Raw genomic sequence first — 17,316 nt, 5'->3', positions numbered from 1 at the left:
GTTCCAGTGCCCAATGACCTTTTCTGCAAAAAATTTTTTCCTAATGTCCAGCCTAAACCTCCCCTGGCGGAGCTTGAGGCCATTCCCTCTTGTCCTGTCCCCCATCACTTGGGAGAAGAGGCCAGCACCCTCCTCTCTACAACTTCCTTTCAGGTAGTTATGGAAAAAAAATAAAAACTAATACCTTCTTTTCAAGACTTTTAACACTAAAAGAAGAAAGCTAAGCATGTGATGTGGTTTTAAAAATGTCTGCCTACCAAATAATTCCCTCAAAAGCGAGTGCCTTAAAGAAGTACTTTGCATTCCCATCAGCCTGAAGAGAATCAGAGGGCTCCCAGACAATATATGTGCCTTTTGGCTTCTGTCAGCCTTATTCCTAACATTGAATATGGAAAGTGCAAAACTGATCTTCAACACAAATATTTATAGCCTGCCTTGCTGCTCTAATTTGTGGCTCCCAAGGTCTCACTTCCCTATCCTTAAATGCTCAAAAAATTCCTGTTCCAGTTATGTCCCATTTCTCATGTTCCTGTCCCACTGTTTTCACTAGACAAGATGTTCTTATCTCCTTATTGTCCAGATCTCTTATGATCTTAAGTGCACATCATCAGTGATAAAAAACTATTGCCAAATTCGCACATTCAAAGCCACGTGTTGCTCTATAGAATCTATTTTTTAAGACTATTTCCTTTACTTTAGGGATCTTTAGTCTTTTATAGTACTAAAGTCATGCTTTCATCTTCTTCCTACAATCAGAAAAATGAGGAATTTCTTTTAAATGAAAATAACAAATGTGGTGGTATGGATAAAATGACAAGAATTTGTAATACTATGTGTCAACAGGGTTGAAATGATGCTACAGTTATTGTTTTCTTTTTGTAAAGATGATCTCTTCCTTTTCTTAACTTGTGTAGCAACCATCTAGCTTTGTGCAAGCTCGGGAGATCATTAAAACCCATGGGCTGGGCTTCCAAGGACTCAACAAAGGTCTTACTGCAACACTGGGCCGTCACGGAGTTTTTAACATGGTTTATTTTGGATTCTACTTCAATGTGAAAAACATTCTTCCAGTCAATAAAGTAAGTTCTTCAGACAATGTGATAGACAAACAGATAAGAGGTTTGGCAATTTAATCAACATTGTATTTTTCTGGGAAAAGCTGTGGGTTTTAGTAATAAATAGTGACTAACTTAGCTCTCTATTTTGCAGAAATCTGTAGCATTTTAATGGAAGTAAACCAGATAAATAAAGTAGTCATGCTTGAATTCTCATTTTTACAAATTTCCCCTTATACCATGGTAGCAATGTAAACAGGCAGAAATCAGGATATAGGTATGTTATGCTTATTTTAAATACGTATGCACTTTTTCATAGCCAGCATATGTAAGCTGGCTTAGAAGAGAAAAAACAGTTTCTAGAACTTTTTTCAGCATTCACAAAGCAAGAGCAAAGCTTGAGGAAGTGGCAGAGCTACAGTACGTAGGGCATTGTGGCCATGTATTGGGCCTATTTACTCAAAGGAGACTTCAAACTAGCATTGAAGTATCACAGGGCAGATTTATCCAGCCAGCCCAAAACAGGACTTCAAAGGGTCAAGCACAGGGACTTATGTAGTTTGTAAGTTAAAAAAAAAATAAACTTTATGGCTGTAATTTCACTTGCAGCAATTTTATACGATAGTCTTCTATTCCTTTACACAACAAAGAAAACATTTCCCTTTACTACAAAGGGGAATTTTACTAATGAAAACGTGCTAATACCAACAACTTTCTAAGTGACTGTGTGAGCAAGAGCTAATGGTTTATTAATGACTCTAGTATGTTACTTACTGAACTGTGTTTTCACTAATGTGATTTTTAGATGATGACAGTTAAACAGTCATAGGTGTAATATGTAGTGATATTCATATAAGAAGCTGCAGTTTACGTCAAAAGGGATCAGTTTCTATTCCCAGATGAAGTAACACCTCCTTTTTTTCTGAACTTCTGAATAGCCTGGTATTTTTGTTGGCAACATTGTGTAAATGGCGAAAAGCTCGACTTGTTATTTACAGATCATTATAGTAAATTGAATTGTTCAAAAGTAGCTAACCCAAAAGTTTCTACAAGTTTCTTTTAGTGTATTTAAGAATACTTTACAATGTATTCTGAAAACTCAAGACACAAGCATAGCTTGATACTAAGCTAGTAAACACAGTTATGTTGATCAAAAGTTGAAAAAAAAATAGTTACTATGCAGAACAGTCACAATCATATGCAGGTAAGGACAAAAAGGCTTGTGTGCAACTTCTATGGTAATGCTGAAGTGGTCTTGCATAGAAATTGAAGAATAGTAATAGCATTTCACATAAACATGCCTTCCCAGGCTTTCCAGATTAAAAAAGGGGGGAGGGGTTATTATATTATTAGAAAGATTGAGAGCTTTATGATCTGAAAGAAATTAGAACTTTATACAGATTTTGTGTGAGAGAATTGTTAATGTCTACAACATAGATTTGAATACATCTAGAAAATGATACGGAAATTATAATACTTCAGTGGTGTCAGCCAGTGGCCCAGTTGTCCTGTACATACTGTGAAAAGCAAAAGACAATCAATGTAGGATTAGATTGCGTTACTGCAAATAAGTGGAAAGGTTTGCCTTGTGGCTTGCACGGTGGCTATATCTGTGCTAGTAAATTGAACAGCGTCACTGAAACTCAGTCATCTGTGCTGTTGAATGTTCCTTGGCACAGCTTTGGCCCACGCCAGCCAACACTGTTCCTGGGTACAGCTTAGGAGCTACCACAGACAAGGAACCATTCCCACTACGCACATTTTGTGCAGCCAGCCAGTTTTGAACAGTAATAGCAATTAATATTACTGATAAAGCTAATAGGACACTAGACCACCTGGCTTCAGTGCCACGGACAGTTCTGTACTTACCCTGAATTTAACAGGGTAAAGGTCAGACCTCATCTGGCTTATTTGGCTTGTTCTAGCCAATAGTACATCTCAGACATCTACTTGCATTGAACTTCACTTCAGTGACTAGAAAATACAAGCCTTCAACAATACTTGGTGATATTTAACTTAAGCCTTTTCTGTCAGTGGGCAGGTACTAGAGGCTAAGAGTTATCAAACCCGTACAAGGAATTTGATAGAAACTGTTTTGCAGTCAGTCTGAAAAATATTAGGCAGGTGTAACTTTTCAAGATTTCTCACATACTTGATTTCGTTACTAAATGTAATTTGTCTGCTTTGTATATTTTGCCAAAAAAGAAAATCTTAAAGTCAGCCTTGTGACATTGACAAACATAAAAATTGTGAAATAAGAATACTACACTTTTGAAATACTTTTGGCTCTTGATCACGTATCTGCTGTTCAACATCTGTAACGTAAGTGGAAAAATGTATGGAAACTTCCGTATGAGCCTTTTAGCTGTCAACAGTGCTAAACTGTGCATTAAATTTGCATCCCAATTAAGGATGTTTGCAGTTTATTTTGCCAAAAGCAATAAACCTTTCATGTTGAGTGGTCAAATTATATAAATGACATGTGTGAGTTGTAAATGTTTGTAATGAATAATTTTTCATATGTTCGATCTATTCTACTAAACAGACCATTTACAGACAACCTGGTGCTCTGTTTACTGAAAGTGGAATAAGCTGGGCTTGTTTCAGTTACCACTTATATAGGAACCATAGAGCATTAACAGGTATGCATCTGCACTAGCAATCAAATTAGTCTGAAAATTTATATCGTCCCAGTTTTATGGCACCTGCTTTTATAGCGCATTTCATAGGCATCCAGCAGTTTTTGCTTTTCAATTTTTTATCATGGTTAGGTTTCATTGTAAATGTTAGTTTCATTAAAACCTTTGCCTACTACCACCTCCAAGTGGCTGTCATGTTTCTTAACGATACGAAATTTCCTTACTGTTTGTTAAAAACACTCTTTGAAATGTGGCCAACTGTAAAACTCATTTCAAGTCAGGCACTGGCTGACCCAGCTGCCACAGATGTGCCTGTTGTTAAAACGGTTGCTGTATCAGACAGTGGGAGCTGAGAGGTATGGATTTTTGGCAGAGAAAGGGCCCTAAACATCTATAGGGAAAGAAGAAGAACAGATGGGAAACCAAAACTGGCTATTCAGCTTGGCAAAAAAAGTAAGATTGTAAACAACAATTTAGTTTTTAGTCATTTTCAGATCTTTACCAACATAGAAGACACATGTAGGAACAGACAGTGAATAGGACATACAGTGCAACATAGTTGAAAAACTAGTAAACGAAGATGATTTAGGAGAAGGCTGGCTCAGAGTGGAAAGTAGAATAACCTCAGAGCTAACATCCAAGATCAAGTTTCAGAATGACTTGTGAACTGGAAAAAAAAAAATCCAATACGGTCTTACAAGCCACCTTTCGATCAATACTCTCCAATCTGAGGTGTTCTGCAACTGTTGAAACTACAGCCTATGCTGTTTAAACACTTCAATGCAGGCCATTTTCACCAAAAGATGTATCAAAGGAGGAGAGTCTGTTGCTACCTCACATGTTCCTGTTCTGTGATATCCCTGTAGGCAAGACAGATATCAATTTTCAGGAAAGGAATCTTTGTTCAAAATAAAAATGTAAAGAAGAAAAAAAGAAATTTCTTCTGTTTTCCTACAGAAATTAGGGTAATGCTGAAACTAATAATCAGGTTCGACCATAGCTGACAGAAAGGCAGATTTAAAATAGCTTAGTTCTTGCAAAACATGCAGACATCATCCTGCAAGTCCCCCAGATAAGGGAAATTTTCAGTGGGAACTTATGTGTTATTAAACACTGAACTGCATGGGGAAAAGTCCATGTAAGGCTTAGTCTGAGCTTCCATCTCTCCAGACATCAGTATCAATCAGTCACAAGAACCCACATGACATCATACTTCTTTAGTTCTAATATTCATGGGGTTACTCTTTTTGCCTATTTGATAAGTTACTGCATAACTGAGACTGAAGATGGATAGTACAGACTAAGGTACTGGATGCAGGGGTAAGCAATAAGATATCCATTTCTGAGTGCCTTTCTCTGCATAGTTAGTGTCTAAAGGATGCCATGGAAAGGTGACCTACTTGTAACCCCAACAGTTTATGAACAGTCTGACCATATGTGTAGACTAGCTCTATGTGGGAGAGCTAAGTCTCCAGAATTCTGTACATTTTGTATTTAGTTACCACATTTATTGTTGCCTCCTGCCTTTTTTTATTTATATCAAAATTTATTTGGTGCAAATGTTTGGTTTAGGACTAAATGAAGTCCTAGCCTGTTCCTATAGGTCCAAAAAGCTATAGCAAAAGAGTAAATAATTCTACTTATAAATCTGAAGTAGGATTAATAATTTTATCAGGAAATTGTATTGCGAGAAAAACAAATCACTGAGAGGATTGCAGACTGTTTGAGAATGTATACCCTGTACAGCAGACAGACATGTCTTTCTGGAGACTAGCCAGGACATTTATCATAGTGTCTGTCATTCATCTTCTGATGCTGTCAGACATCTCACAGGTGGATTTTAAAAAGTTAAATAAATGTCTGCTGCAATGAGATTGCACTCAAGGAGGAATCTGATATACTAGCAGTGTGTAAAAGCACATTTAATTAAAGTGCAGCTGTGACTATGCAGATTGGAATATCTTTCCTGATCATCAATATGTTATTATAGTTGTAATTTCAGCATTTCCTATGCATCTTGACAAAGATAAGACCACCATTGTACTAATCAACAGCAATCTGTTGTTTACAGTAAGCAATTTACTATGTGTATGCATGAGATGGACAGAAGTTCAGGGTGAATAAAACTACAAAGCTGTTCCTTAAGCTGTGGTCAGATCTTGATTAAGTCACAAACAAAACCTGTGAATATCCTTTAAAAGAATCAAAGCATGATGTTTCATCACAACTGTAATGAGACTCACTTTCATCTTTTCATCTTCACCCTTTCTTAGATCCTTGCAGTGAATCCACATCATTTTCTCCTCCTTACTGCTGATTTCTGCCAGGTGTTTAGATGCCTCCAAACCATCTGATCACTTCTATACCAGCCTCTCCCTCTCCAAGAGTAGAATTTGACAGATTTTCTTCCCAGTTCTCTAGGATTCAGCAGGAAGACCCAAACACTCTGTCTCCTCTGGGTTCTGGTTCAGTGTCTGTGTTTTAAGCAACTCATTTGAGTTTTTCATCTGTTCCTTGTTACTATCCTGAGAGCTGTCTCCCACCTTGCCTCTCTCTAAATATACCTTTCTTCTCTGTCTTGGAAGCTTCTCTTCCTGAGACTCACATGTTCCTTTCTTCCACTGTCTGTTGCCAGAGGAATCTTTTTTAGGTGGTTAAAACCAATTATCAGGCTGGTTAAAGCAGTTCCTTACAGCCTGTTTTGCTGCCAGACACTTGATAATAGTCAACATAGCTTAGGTCAGGTCTTGTGGCACCTCTTAGCCTGCATACGAGTTCCTATGCTATTCCAGTTTACCTTAGCCAAAAAGGCCAAGATGCAACTCTACCTCTTATTCCTGGCCTATGTCCTTCTGTAGTCTCATTATTCCTAGGTATACTGGACAGAACCGGAGCTGGCAAAACTAAAGCTTTGACTTTCAAAGTCTCTCTTGTCATACACAGGGAGGTAGAATGTACAACACACAGTGCAAAGTATCACAGCTCCATTCCTGGCTTCTCTGCTGACCCGCTGTGTGACCTTGAGCAAACTTTTTTAAAATTTAGTGGTCATTTCAAATCACTTTTGGCATTTTTGTGTCACGTGTTACTCATTTACAAAACTAATATAATGACTAACACTTTCAAACTAGTTTAAGGAACTGTTGGAACAGGTCTAGAGGAGGGCTAAAAGGATGATTAGAGGGCTGGAGCACCTCCAGTATGATGACAGGCTGAGAGAGTTGGGATTGTTCAGCCTGGAGAAGAGAAGGCTCCGAGGAGACCTTATAGCAACCTTCCAGTACCTGAAGGGGCTACAAGAAAATTGGAGAGGTGCTTTTCACAAAGGCTTGTAGTGATAGGATTGGGGGGAATGGCTATAAATTGAAGAGGGGAAGATTTAGACTAGGCGTTAGAAGGGAATTCTTCACAGTGAGGGTGGTGAGACACTGGAACAGGTTGCCTAGGGAAATTGTGGATGCCCCATCCCTCAAGATGTTCAGGGCCAGGTTGGATGGGGCCTTAGGATGTCCCTGCCCATCGCAAGGGGGTTGGAATTAGATGAGCTTTAAGGTCCCTTCCAACCTAAACCATTCTGTGATTCTATGATTCTATAATTCTATGATTCTTCTCTGAGCATCAGTTGTGGACTAACTTCACTAGGCTGCTTTTCAATTACCAACTTCAAGCATTATTCTATTATTTTTTATTCTCCATTAAAATTGTTAGGAATTGGCAGTCTTCTTATCCAGCAAGCGTTAGTCTTTTATAGAAAACTTATCTACGAGGTGCTCAGAAGTACTAAAACTTTATAGAAGTATTCTTTCACATCTCAACCTCAAGCAACAAGGAAAAAAAGAAAATATCTCAAGGTAAACATCCAAATATTGAAGCAAACTAACTTCTAAAAATAGCTTCAGTTAGACAAATCAGTATTTATTGAACTTTTTATGTTATTGGGGCTTTTTCCTTAAAAATAGGGTTAATTTTTTTTTTTCATGAAAGTCTGCCATTTCTATTCAGACTGAACAGGGAAAAACAAGTAGTGTTCCTAAGTGTTTCTGTGGTCAGGTTTCTAAACACTATCATGCGTCTCAGTGGACTGAACACATTATATATTTTTGTTAACGTCAAACAACCTAACTTGAGTACTTTGAGCTGTTCCTTTGAAAGTACCTACCTCTTTTCACTGCATATGTGAGTGTGATGTCCTACCTTTGAACCATTGGATTGCATCTAAGATGGGTGTCCAGATCAGTACAAATACATCTTCTATAGTGAGTCATTTTTCTAAACTTATTTTTTAGTTAATCTGAAAAAAATAAATTGAGTTCCAAGCATACTTGCCTTTACCAAAGGGTTATTTCATGGCTGGATTAATATCCATGCTTCTTATTGAATTAAGTGACCTTCCTTCAATGTGGATGAAGATAGTCTGGAAGCTTTTGACTGAGGTCAAAGATATAAACAGAGATTTTGAGAAAGTGCCTAGCGAATAAACAAGTGAATTAAGTGATAGGGAAAGGAAAGCCTGGGGCTTTGTAGACTGAAACTGATAAATTAAAACTGTCTCCAGTGGGTGACACTCTTGTACATGGGTGTGTATGTGCTAGATTTAAGGCTAGAGTTTGTTGCTAGAAATTAAGGAATGTAAAAGAAGGAATTAAGCAACATATGGTTCAGGAGGAACTTACAGAGTCTCTACTTATTTAAAAGTGTTATGATAGGAGTAATGAAGTAAAAAAAAGCAGAGAGATACAATCTCAATTTTTTTCTTCCAAATGAAGTAGGGAAATTCAGCAAGACATGCATAGATATGGCATTTATTAGTGATGCCTACTTCTCTTGATTTTTCATGGCTGGTGGTGCTCACATGGCAGGGACTCAGGTGTACAGGAAATGTGATTGTGATGAGCGTGGTAAAAAGGTGAGATGATCACAGATTACATTATCCAAACACAGCAGAGTTACTCCATTGTGAATAAGTAAACAGATATTTCATTTTCTTGTGGTATATTACACTGTGCTATGGCACCATCCAAGATCAAGTTTCTGTTCTATACCTTGTGCTCATACTACAAAAAAATTGCCTTTGTTTAAAAAAAGAATTCACACGTGTTTTTCCTCCAATTCTCTCGTTTACGAAAGCAAAAGGAGCTCGTCAGAAACTTTTTTTCTAATGTAAGACATATGGAACATATAATATTTGGTCAGCGAACTGCATAATGCAGAAGTTAGTGACTATAACATCATGATAGCTGCCTCTGCTAGGCAGTTGCAGCGTTAGCACTAGATAGATACTTCATCCTCGTGTCTGCTTTCATGGAATCCTAGACTGTTAGGAATATTTTTACATTGTCCCTCGGTCAGGAAAAGGACAGATTATGATGTAAAAAGACACTGCTCCCTGATAGTACCCACTTGCACCTACCCGACAGACAACCAATGTTCTTTTTTCCACGTAAGCATTGTAGACAGAGTCATAAATCATGTTTGAAATTCTCTTTTCAGTTGGAAGCATTCACACAGTAAAATGTCACAGTTCTGCTGTTGGAAAAAAATAGCTTTTTAATTATTTTTAACAGCTAAATTTATTTTTAATCTGTTATACAAATTAAATGACCCAGATACTACAATGATGAATGCCATAGAAAAACCTTTCCCATGAGATATATAATAAAAAATCAAGTTACATAGCAAACCCAGTGTGTACCATAGCACATTTGGTTAGAATCCATTTTTTTTGAATGGGCAAAATGCTGACTTTCAACTTTTCTTGTGTTATAAATACTGGAATAGAAATAAAACAATTTGGTTTAATGTCCCTTTAGTTGTGTTAGTGCAGTCTCAGATTTTAATAAATACTCACTTGATCGGACATCCACTGTATCTTCTACTCCTTGGCACTCTCAGTCATAAAGCAGGCAATGTTGGCATTGGGAATTCACCAAAATAGGAAAACATTCAATCATTCAAATATAAAGGATTTGTCAGGAGCAGCAAGGCTTGAAATTTAATCTTTAACAACTAAATATTTTTGCCTGACATATATTGCCTAGCCCAGAGGACAGCCCACTGTGCTTGGTGCTGTGGAGGAATTGCCCTTGTGCCAAGTTGCGTGATAAAAATACTTCAGTCCATTCTGGACTGTGAAAAGTCAACAGAGAAGTGGTAGCCTCCTCACTGCAGCCTGGTTTGAAGAGGTTAGTACAATCTGGAATAGTACTTAGCTCTCAGGTGTGGGTATAATCATACGCGTGCTACCTAGAGCTGGGTAGGCACCATGTTCAAACAGGGCTGCCGTGCTGCTGCCCTACAAACTTCAAAAGGGGTCCTTTTTTCTTCTCTGAATAGAGAGAAGAAAGAAACATTTGATTTATGTTGTTTCCATTTAAACTACTGTCAGGACGTTCAGAATAAACAGAAGTTTGCTTCTAAGGTTTTTACTAATAAAGTCTTGCAATTCAGTATGTACCACAAACCATTCTAATTTTAAGAAGCATTACCAGTATGTTTCATGCTTTGTGAAATCAAAGTGTTGAGTTTTTCTGCGAGTATGAAAAGGCTCTGTTGATTTTGACATTTCTCTCTGAACACCTGTATGGACTTTGTCCAATGCATATTATGGAAGTTTTAATTTATGTTCCTTGTTGCTAATCTTCATTATTCCTTTTCTCAGTCACAAAAGCACAAGTTGAATTAACAAAGAACTCTTTTTTGTTTTAATATTGTATTGATGGTATAACATGGAAAGATTATCTGTTATTTTACTGATTAAGTACCTTCATGAAAAATATGAAATTGCATATATATGGTCTGCTATAGTGAAAAAAAAAGGGTAATTTATGTTGAAGACCAATAGTAAAAAAAAATAATGTATATAGGAAATGCACTGGAACACGCTTCCACTGCTTAGAAAAATAGGATTAGACTTGCTTCAGGAGTCTTTGACTCCCAGATAAACTCTGAGTTCTTTGATGTCATAGAAAATGCCAAAGTAGGAGGTCTTTCTAAAAGATCAAATAAAACCCCGTTGGACTGTGAACTGAGTGTGAGCAAAGAAGGTTTTAGATGCACTTCTAACCTGCTTTTTTTACTCTGAATATATAGTAGGTTTCAGAAGCAATCTGTTGTAAATTCTTCAGCCAATTAGCTGAGTGAGTTACCACCGTTTATAATGCACAGAACATGGAGTCTCTTTTGCAGTTGCACCGAGTTGGATTGTTAATAACAGGAAGCTAGCACTTCTCAGTACAGTGGATCAGCTACATGTGAAAATAAATGTAAAAAACCTGGAGGGGAATGGCAGCAGACTGAGATTAGCCTTTATTTAATTTAGCATTTGGGGGTCCAACACACAAATGAGCGTTTTAGTAGGCTTCATGGTGGAAGTTGTTGTCATTTGTAAAATATTCTGGCCAATTAGTTAATAGTGTGCTTGGATTTCTCCTGTTTTGATACAGTAATACTAAGTACATTGTGAAGCCCAATTATACAAATCATCCCCATATGCCATACCAGTCTTTCTTTATGAACTGTGTTTATAAATCCTGTGTGAGGAAATGTGTACTTCAGCAATTTAGACCATGTGTAAAAACATAGCCAATAGGATTGTCAAGAAAACAAGTTCCAGCATAGGAAATCCTAATGTGTTCCGCTAAAATAACATGAGTGTGTTGTGTTGTGTGAGTTTTCTGATTAAATACATATTACTTTATAGTGCTTAACCTGCACAGGTCCTTCTGCTTCCCTTTTGATTCTTTTTTTCTCTCTTTTTTTTTGTAGGATCCAAATTTGGAGTTTTTGAGGAAATTCGGAATTGGGCTAGTCTCAGGAACAATAGCCTCAATTATTAACATTCCTTTTGATGTTGCAAAAAGTAGGATTCAAGGACCACAGCCAGTTCCTGGAGAGATCAAGTACAGAACCTGTTTTAAAACTATGGCAACAGTCTATAAAGAGGAAGGGTAAAACATTCTTATTTTAATAAATGTCCAGACCTATGTTTTAGTTCATATAGATCCATAAACCCATGTTGTTACATTTCAGATTTGATGAGGAGCATTAAGCCACTCTGAATTCACAAATCAGAAGAGCATAATGTAACATTTTTTAAATGTATTTAATAATTACAAGGAGATATCCTCCTACTCCATGTGAACTTTTACAAAAGACTTACAAGGTGATTATTGGGTTGTCAAAATATATGTTCCATAAAAAATTACTTGTTTATCTTATGTAATTTTTTCAATTCTTCATTTTATAAAAGGAAAATATCAACAGAAAACAGAATATTTTCCAGTTAATTCTGATTGCAGTTATACAGACCTCTGTATCTTTAAAATGACTGCTGAAATAATTAAATTGGGGACAGATCCTTGTGGCAATAATGTTTTCCAACTTTTTAAAATATTTCTCAAGTGAGGACTGAGTTGTAGCTTTGATTTCAATTATAGCAGTCATTTTCTCCATGTATGCAGCTGTTGTTAACAGTCTTGTCTTGAAAGCAAAACCATCTCACTGATTAAAGTCATATTTCTGATTGGCTAAGCTTACAACATAGCTTTTGTAACTGAGCATTGATTAACTTTTTCTCTTCATCTGATCTGCCTCTGTAAATGTTAAAATCCAGATACAGCCTGCTATTGAACATGTGTAATTTATAATAATTGCTTCGAAGTGCTTTGCCAGCATTTTAACAAACACATGCTAAAATTCCATTCTTCTTTTAGAGCAAGAATATTGTTTAAAATGTTTTGTTTGTTTTTCTTCTGCTACAGATTTCTGGCTTTGTACAAAGGCTTGGTTCCCAAGATCATGAGGCTTGGTCCAGGTAATTTTCCCTCTGTCATTTCTATAGTGATTTTGTTCTTGCTTTCTCTTCCCATTTCTCTGTTTCTTTACAAAATGTAGTAAGCATCAGTCAAATAAATGAAACTGTGCACCAGAAATCATCAAAGTATCTTTCATCTTGGAATGATTTCTTTTAACAATAGCATCATCTAATAGTGTATTTGGCTGACTATGTGTCTAAAAAAATCATATACACAAACACATAGATCCAAGTAACTGCTAGTTTGTGCTTTATTTGTGAACAAGCCAAATGCATCCATGCAAATGCCAGAACGATAAAACCTTCTGAAGCCTTTCTTAAAGCTTGACTTATTCCTTCCATTGTCTTTTTTTGTTCCACTACGACTATTCTGTACCAATGTAAAGTCACCTTAAACCGCAGGTTAGAGTCTCTCCAGTATAAATGCTCTCAACTAGTCAAGGCATGGCCCAAGAATATTGAATTCCAGTTACTTCTGTGCCCTGCACAGGGGGATCTGTAAAGTACAGATCCTAAAAGGCCAATAGCATGAGCTGGCATGACTTGCATAGCCCTAGAAGACTACAAGGAGAAGGAAAGTTTAAAATTCAGTTTATTGATTGACCCTTTCCCACTTGTTGATACCCCAAATGCAGGAGCACAGTGTTTGAGAACTACATCATCTTTGACTTTTGGACTATTTTTCCCTGACTGGTTTTGATTTATCATGAAAGCAGAGCACTGGGCCCTTAGACTTGGCCAGCCCACAAATGCAGTCTGTGTCAAAAACAGCTGAAGCCCAAATTTGAACAGTATCCCATTCCTGGGAAATTGTATTTCCAATTATGCAGGGTGGTTTAATAGACAAGAATGCACATGGTTAAAAGCAAGTAAGTACAGACTCTGTTCTGCAGTATAAAGGAGGCACTAGGTTTGTCTGTAAATGTTTGCAAATCCAGTCTGTCTGGCTAAGTGCTAGAACATGCCTAGTTAAGGTCAAAGAAAGAAGGTGAGCAAGGGAAACAAGGAAGCTAGGCATAACTCTGGAGCTAAAAGCCTTTTCCGTCATACTCCAAATATACTAAATTACACATAGACAAAAAGAAGGCAGGGTTTCACTTCCCCAGTACCCATTAGTACAACAGATTTTGGAATAAAATTTTATCTCGCAAGTGACTATTCGTTCTGGCCCTGATCCAGTGAGTCAGTTAAGTGTGCACTTAGGTTTAAAAACTTTTGTAGTCCCATTGACTAATATATAGATTTGGCTTTCTGGTGAAACAATAATGCATTCTTTATGGTGACTGGAAAGGTAATTCCTTTTTTCAACATGTGAATGCTTTCAGAAAACGAGATACCCAAACAAATCACACAGTATAAGAATTGGAATCTATCTTGATTCCATTCTTGTCTATGATTTGTTTGTTGGTCAAAGGCTTTTGCAAACTTTTGCTCTGTCTAGCTGTTCATAGAGTATTTCAAGTCTGATAATGGTTCACTTGTATAAGTAACATGGGAAAACTCCTGTAGTAGTTGTGTTCCTGGTTGTCTGAGCCTATCCCATCTACCTAGAAAGATGAGCCCAGTTCAGCAGAAGACTTGTTAGAGGTGCCACTCTGACCTGCTAACTGAGCCAACAGGCAAAGGCAAAGGAAAAAGAAAATATTTGTGTCCCAGTGCTGGCACCTACAAGTAACACATTGTAACGCACTTCTACTCATGCAGCCTGGAATCAGATTTTCTTTCACCGTCTTCTCCAACTAGAAGCTTTTCTATATGCTTAGTGTTTTTTATATATATATATATACACACACACACACACACATATGTATGTACACACATACATAAACTTTCTGAAATGTTCCCTTCTTTAGCTCCTGAAGTAATTACAGCCCAGTTACAGAAGGGTTTTAGTCTTGCTTCGCTAACAGTAAAGATAGATTATAGCATCAAGCTGGGATTTTATACTGTTATCAGTTCTAGCAGATAATGTCATTTCATCAGATCAAAACTTTGCCTGTGGATTCATAGCCAGGTACAGGCACAGCACAAGAATACTCATTTCAATAGTGTGATCTTCTGCTTTAGATGTGGTAAACAAGCAGCTGAAAACTTTTCTTGAATCTTACTTGAAAACATTTTCATCACCCTGGTGATGAATTTTTGTCATTCCACTACTGAAGCTGCTCTTTCATGGCCAAATCTAACTCTAAACAAACACACAAATATATACATATTCATATTAATAACTTCACTTGTAAAAGAACAAAGAAAAATATTAATCTTGAAAAACTGTTAAGAGAACTCACACTGAGAGTGATTTTGATTTAATATACAAGCTTTTTACATCAACATTATGGCCTAATATTAAGTAAAATTGGTATGGTTTAAGAATTAGTGAATTTTTAACCAGTTAGGGAATTAGTAGAATTATTCATTTTGCAAATAAAGCTTTGGCATATCCTGGTTTAGATTGCACACTACAAATACTCTACAATATCTTGAAATATTGAATTTTCAATGTAATAAAATAATATCTTTTCTTCCAGGTGGTGCAGTGATGCTTTTGGTTTATGAATATGTTTATGCATGGCTTCAGGATACAGCTGATCATAAGTAGCACTTCTTAAAAATGTACTCTCTAAAATTATGTGCATTCTGCAATACACTTCAATAAAGTAAAATAGATTCAATCCTTTATGGTGTTGGATGCCCTCAGATTACACTGATATTAATACGGTCCAAAACAAATTTGGTCTTCAGGTCCTGGTCTTGATATTTTGAATTGTTTTACTGGATCAAGAAAAAATATGAAAGAGACATAGAAACAAGATAATTTTCCAAGGATAAACTGAAAATTCTGGATACTGAGTTATGCTATGCAGTCAATACACTTAAAAAACTAGCTGTAATGGCAAGATAGTAACTTTCAGGAGAATGTGAAGAAAAAAAATAAAATAATCCTGTGGGGATAGATACTAAGCTAGTGCAAACTGACAGTGCCATGGTCTCCAAGTTAAGAATATGACCCATACTCTGAAAACTCTTGTGTCAATCTTGGGTCCAGTTTCAATTCAACCAGTACAATTTCCACATTGATATAAGACCTTCTTAAGCTCTTGGGAGTTAGGGATAGGTGAGGAACATCACAACTAGCCATTAGCTTAAAAATACACTTATTGTTAAATGTTCTACTTGCTCTTAGCCATATGTGTCATATAAATCTTACTCTGGTCAGAGAAGATATGGGAAGTAATTAGTCTGAATCAAGCTACATAAAAGTGCAAAACAATTGTGGGAATCATAGAAGAAATGAGCAAATACATGAACAGAAAAAATATTTTCAGGCATGTGAGATTTTACAGTGGATTTTTTTATCCACCTTCATATACTATTGCTTAAAGAGCTGTCCTGTGATAAAAATACTCAATGCCCTCCGTTTCCACCATGGGATGGAGAAACAATGTTCTAGACTGACAGTGCATATGCAGTCTTAATTAGCTAGTCATACACCTCAAAGGAATGCACCTTTCCACAATTAAAAAAAAATGTTGCTCTAAAGCTAACATTGTTACTTGTCTCATTCACTATAAATATAAATATTTCAGTGGTGTACTCCTGTCTTTACTAGCCATTCTAACTAGCTCTGTGCAATAATTTCTGCTATGCTTATTGAAGACATAGTTTCAGTTCATGCAGTTGTGCCACTCAACAGTTTCTTTTCAAGAGCTCTTTAAGAACTTAAAATGACACATTATTGTGAAAATTTTCCCATTATCTAAACCTGGCTGTTTGTCAAATGAATGCATATCTTGCAATTGCTGAAAGTTTCTGTATCATCCCATACTACATTCACACCATTGACTTTAAATGTTCTTCCTCTTAAGGAGATACAAACCTTTTTCCCAACAATGCAAAAGAAATATCTTTCCAGATTGTTACTTGAAAATGACAGGTCACATGTGAAATCTCGTCTCACAAGTGTTTTTAATGCGCTAGAAAAGCAACAAAAAAGCTAAAATAGAAATGCTTTCACAGCACTTTAAAGGATCCTTGTACTGACATGCTAAATAAATCTCTTTTTTGTCTCAATCTCACAACAGTGACTTATACTTATTCTACTTCACAGCTAAAAATCAATAAAATTAGCTCTGTTACAGCTTATAATTTTAAGGCAAACGTTTGTTCCATTTCATTATTGGTACCTAGCCAAAGAGAAGACACTACCAAGATAATTGTGAAAATTAGATGCAAAATGCTTTATAATTAGTCTTTATTAATTTAGAGAATTCAAAATATAAAAATAAAAGGCTTTGAACATACTGTATATACATATATAGCCTTTGGGTTTACATCCTTTCCAACGTTATTCTTTCCAGAATGATCTATGATAAAAAGAGAACTATTAGAAAGCAGAAAACACAGCATTGTTTTAGAAAACAAACCTATGAATGTGCCTGCCCAAGCCCCCAGCACTCCTAGTTTAATATGGGGTCTAATTCAGTTTTACGCTGGAGACCATCTTTACTAGGACAATGAAAACAGTGGGACTGTCATAGATGGGAGTCCTAGGCTTCACTGATTTGTTTGGAAACGTTTGACACTCTGGGAACAGAGCATAGGCTTTTCAGGTTAAAACCTTAAATTCTGCACGCACACATACTGCATATTTCCCATGTTAATCCATTCACGTCTGTGGATTCACTCTAGATTTATACTCCTGTACCTGACTGCAGCAGTGGACCCTTGTTTATTATTTAAGAAACAAAACAAAACAAAGCACGATTCCCTATTTCTCTTTTGTTTATTGCAAAGGGGCTGAAAATTTTGA

At 36.5% G+C, this 17,316-nt stretch overlaps 1 protein-coding gene across 4 annotated transcripts in view; it reads left to right on the top strand.

The window, feature by feature from the left end:
- The window catches only part of SLC25A21 (solute carrier family 25 member 21), a 252,672-nt gene extending 237,346 nt beyond the window's left edge, over nucleotides 1-15,326 (top strand). For 3 of the 4 annotated variants that reach the window (XM_069858464.1, XM_069858466.1, XM_069858467.1), the window contains 4 exons: nucleotides 915-1,079; nucleotides 11,459-11,640; nucleotides 12,454-12,506; nucleotides 15,035-15,326. In XM_069858464.1, coding sequence (XP_069714565.1) covers nucleotides 915-1,079; nucleotides 11,459-11,640; nucleotides 12,454-12,506; nucleotides 15,035-15,105 — 471 coding nt within the window. In that variant the 3' untranslated portion in view covers nucleotides 15,106-15,326. The remainder of the gene's footprint in view (nucleotides 1-914; nucleotides 1,080-11,458; nucleotides 11,641-12,453; nucleotides 12,507-15,034) is intronic. The other variant, XM_069858465.1, reaches the window with a different exon arrangement.
- Nucleotides 15,327-17,316: the final 1,990 nt, after the last annotated feature.

Source organism: Phaenicophaeus curvirostris, chromosome 5 (assembly GCF_032191515.1).
Source record: "Phaenicophaeus curvirostris isolate KB17595 chromosome 5, BPBGC_Pcur_1.0, whole genome shotgun sequence".
Lineage (NCBI taxonomy): Eukaryota > Metazoa > Chordata > Aves > Cuculiformes > Cuculidae > Phaenicophaeus > Phaenicophaeus curvirostris.
This window is presented reverse-complemented; position numbering and strand designations above follow the sequence as displayed.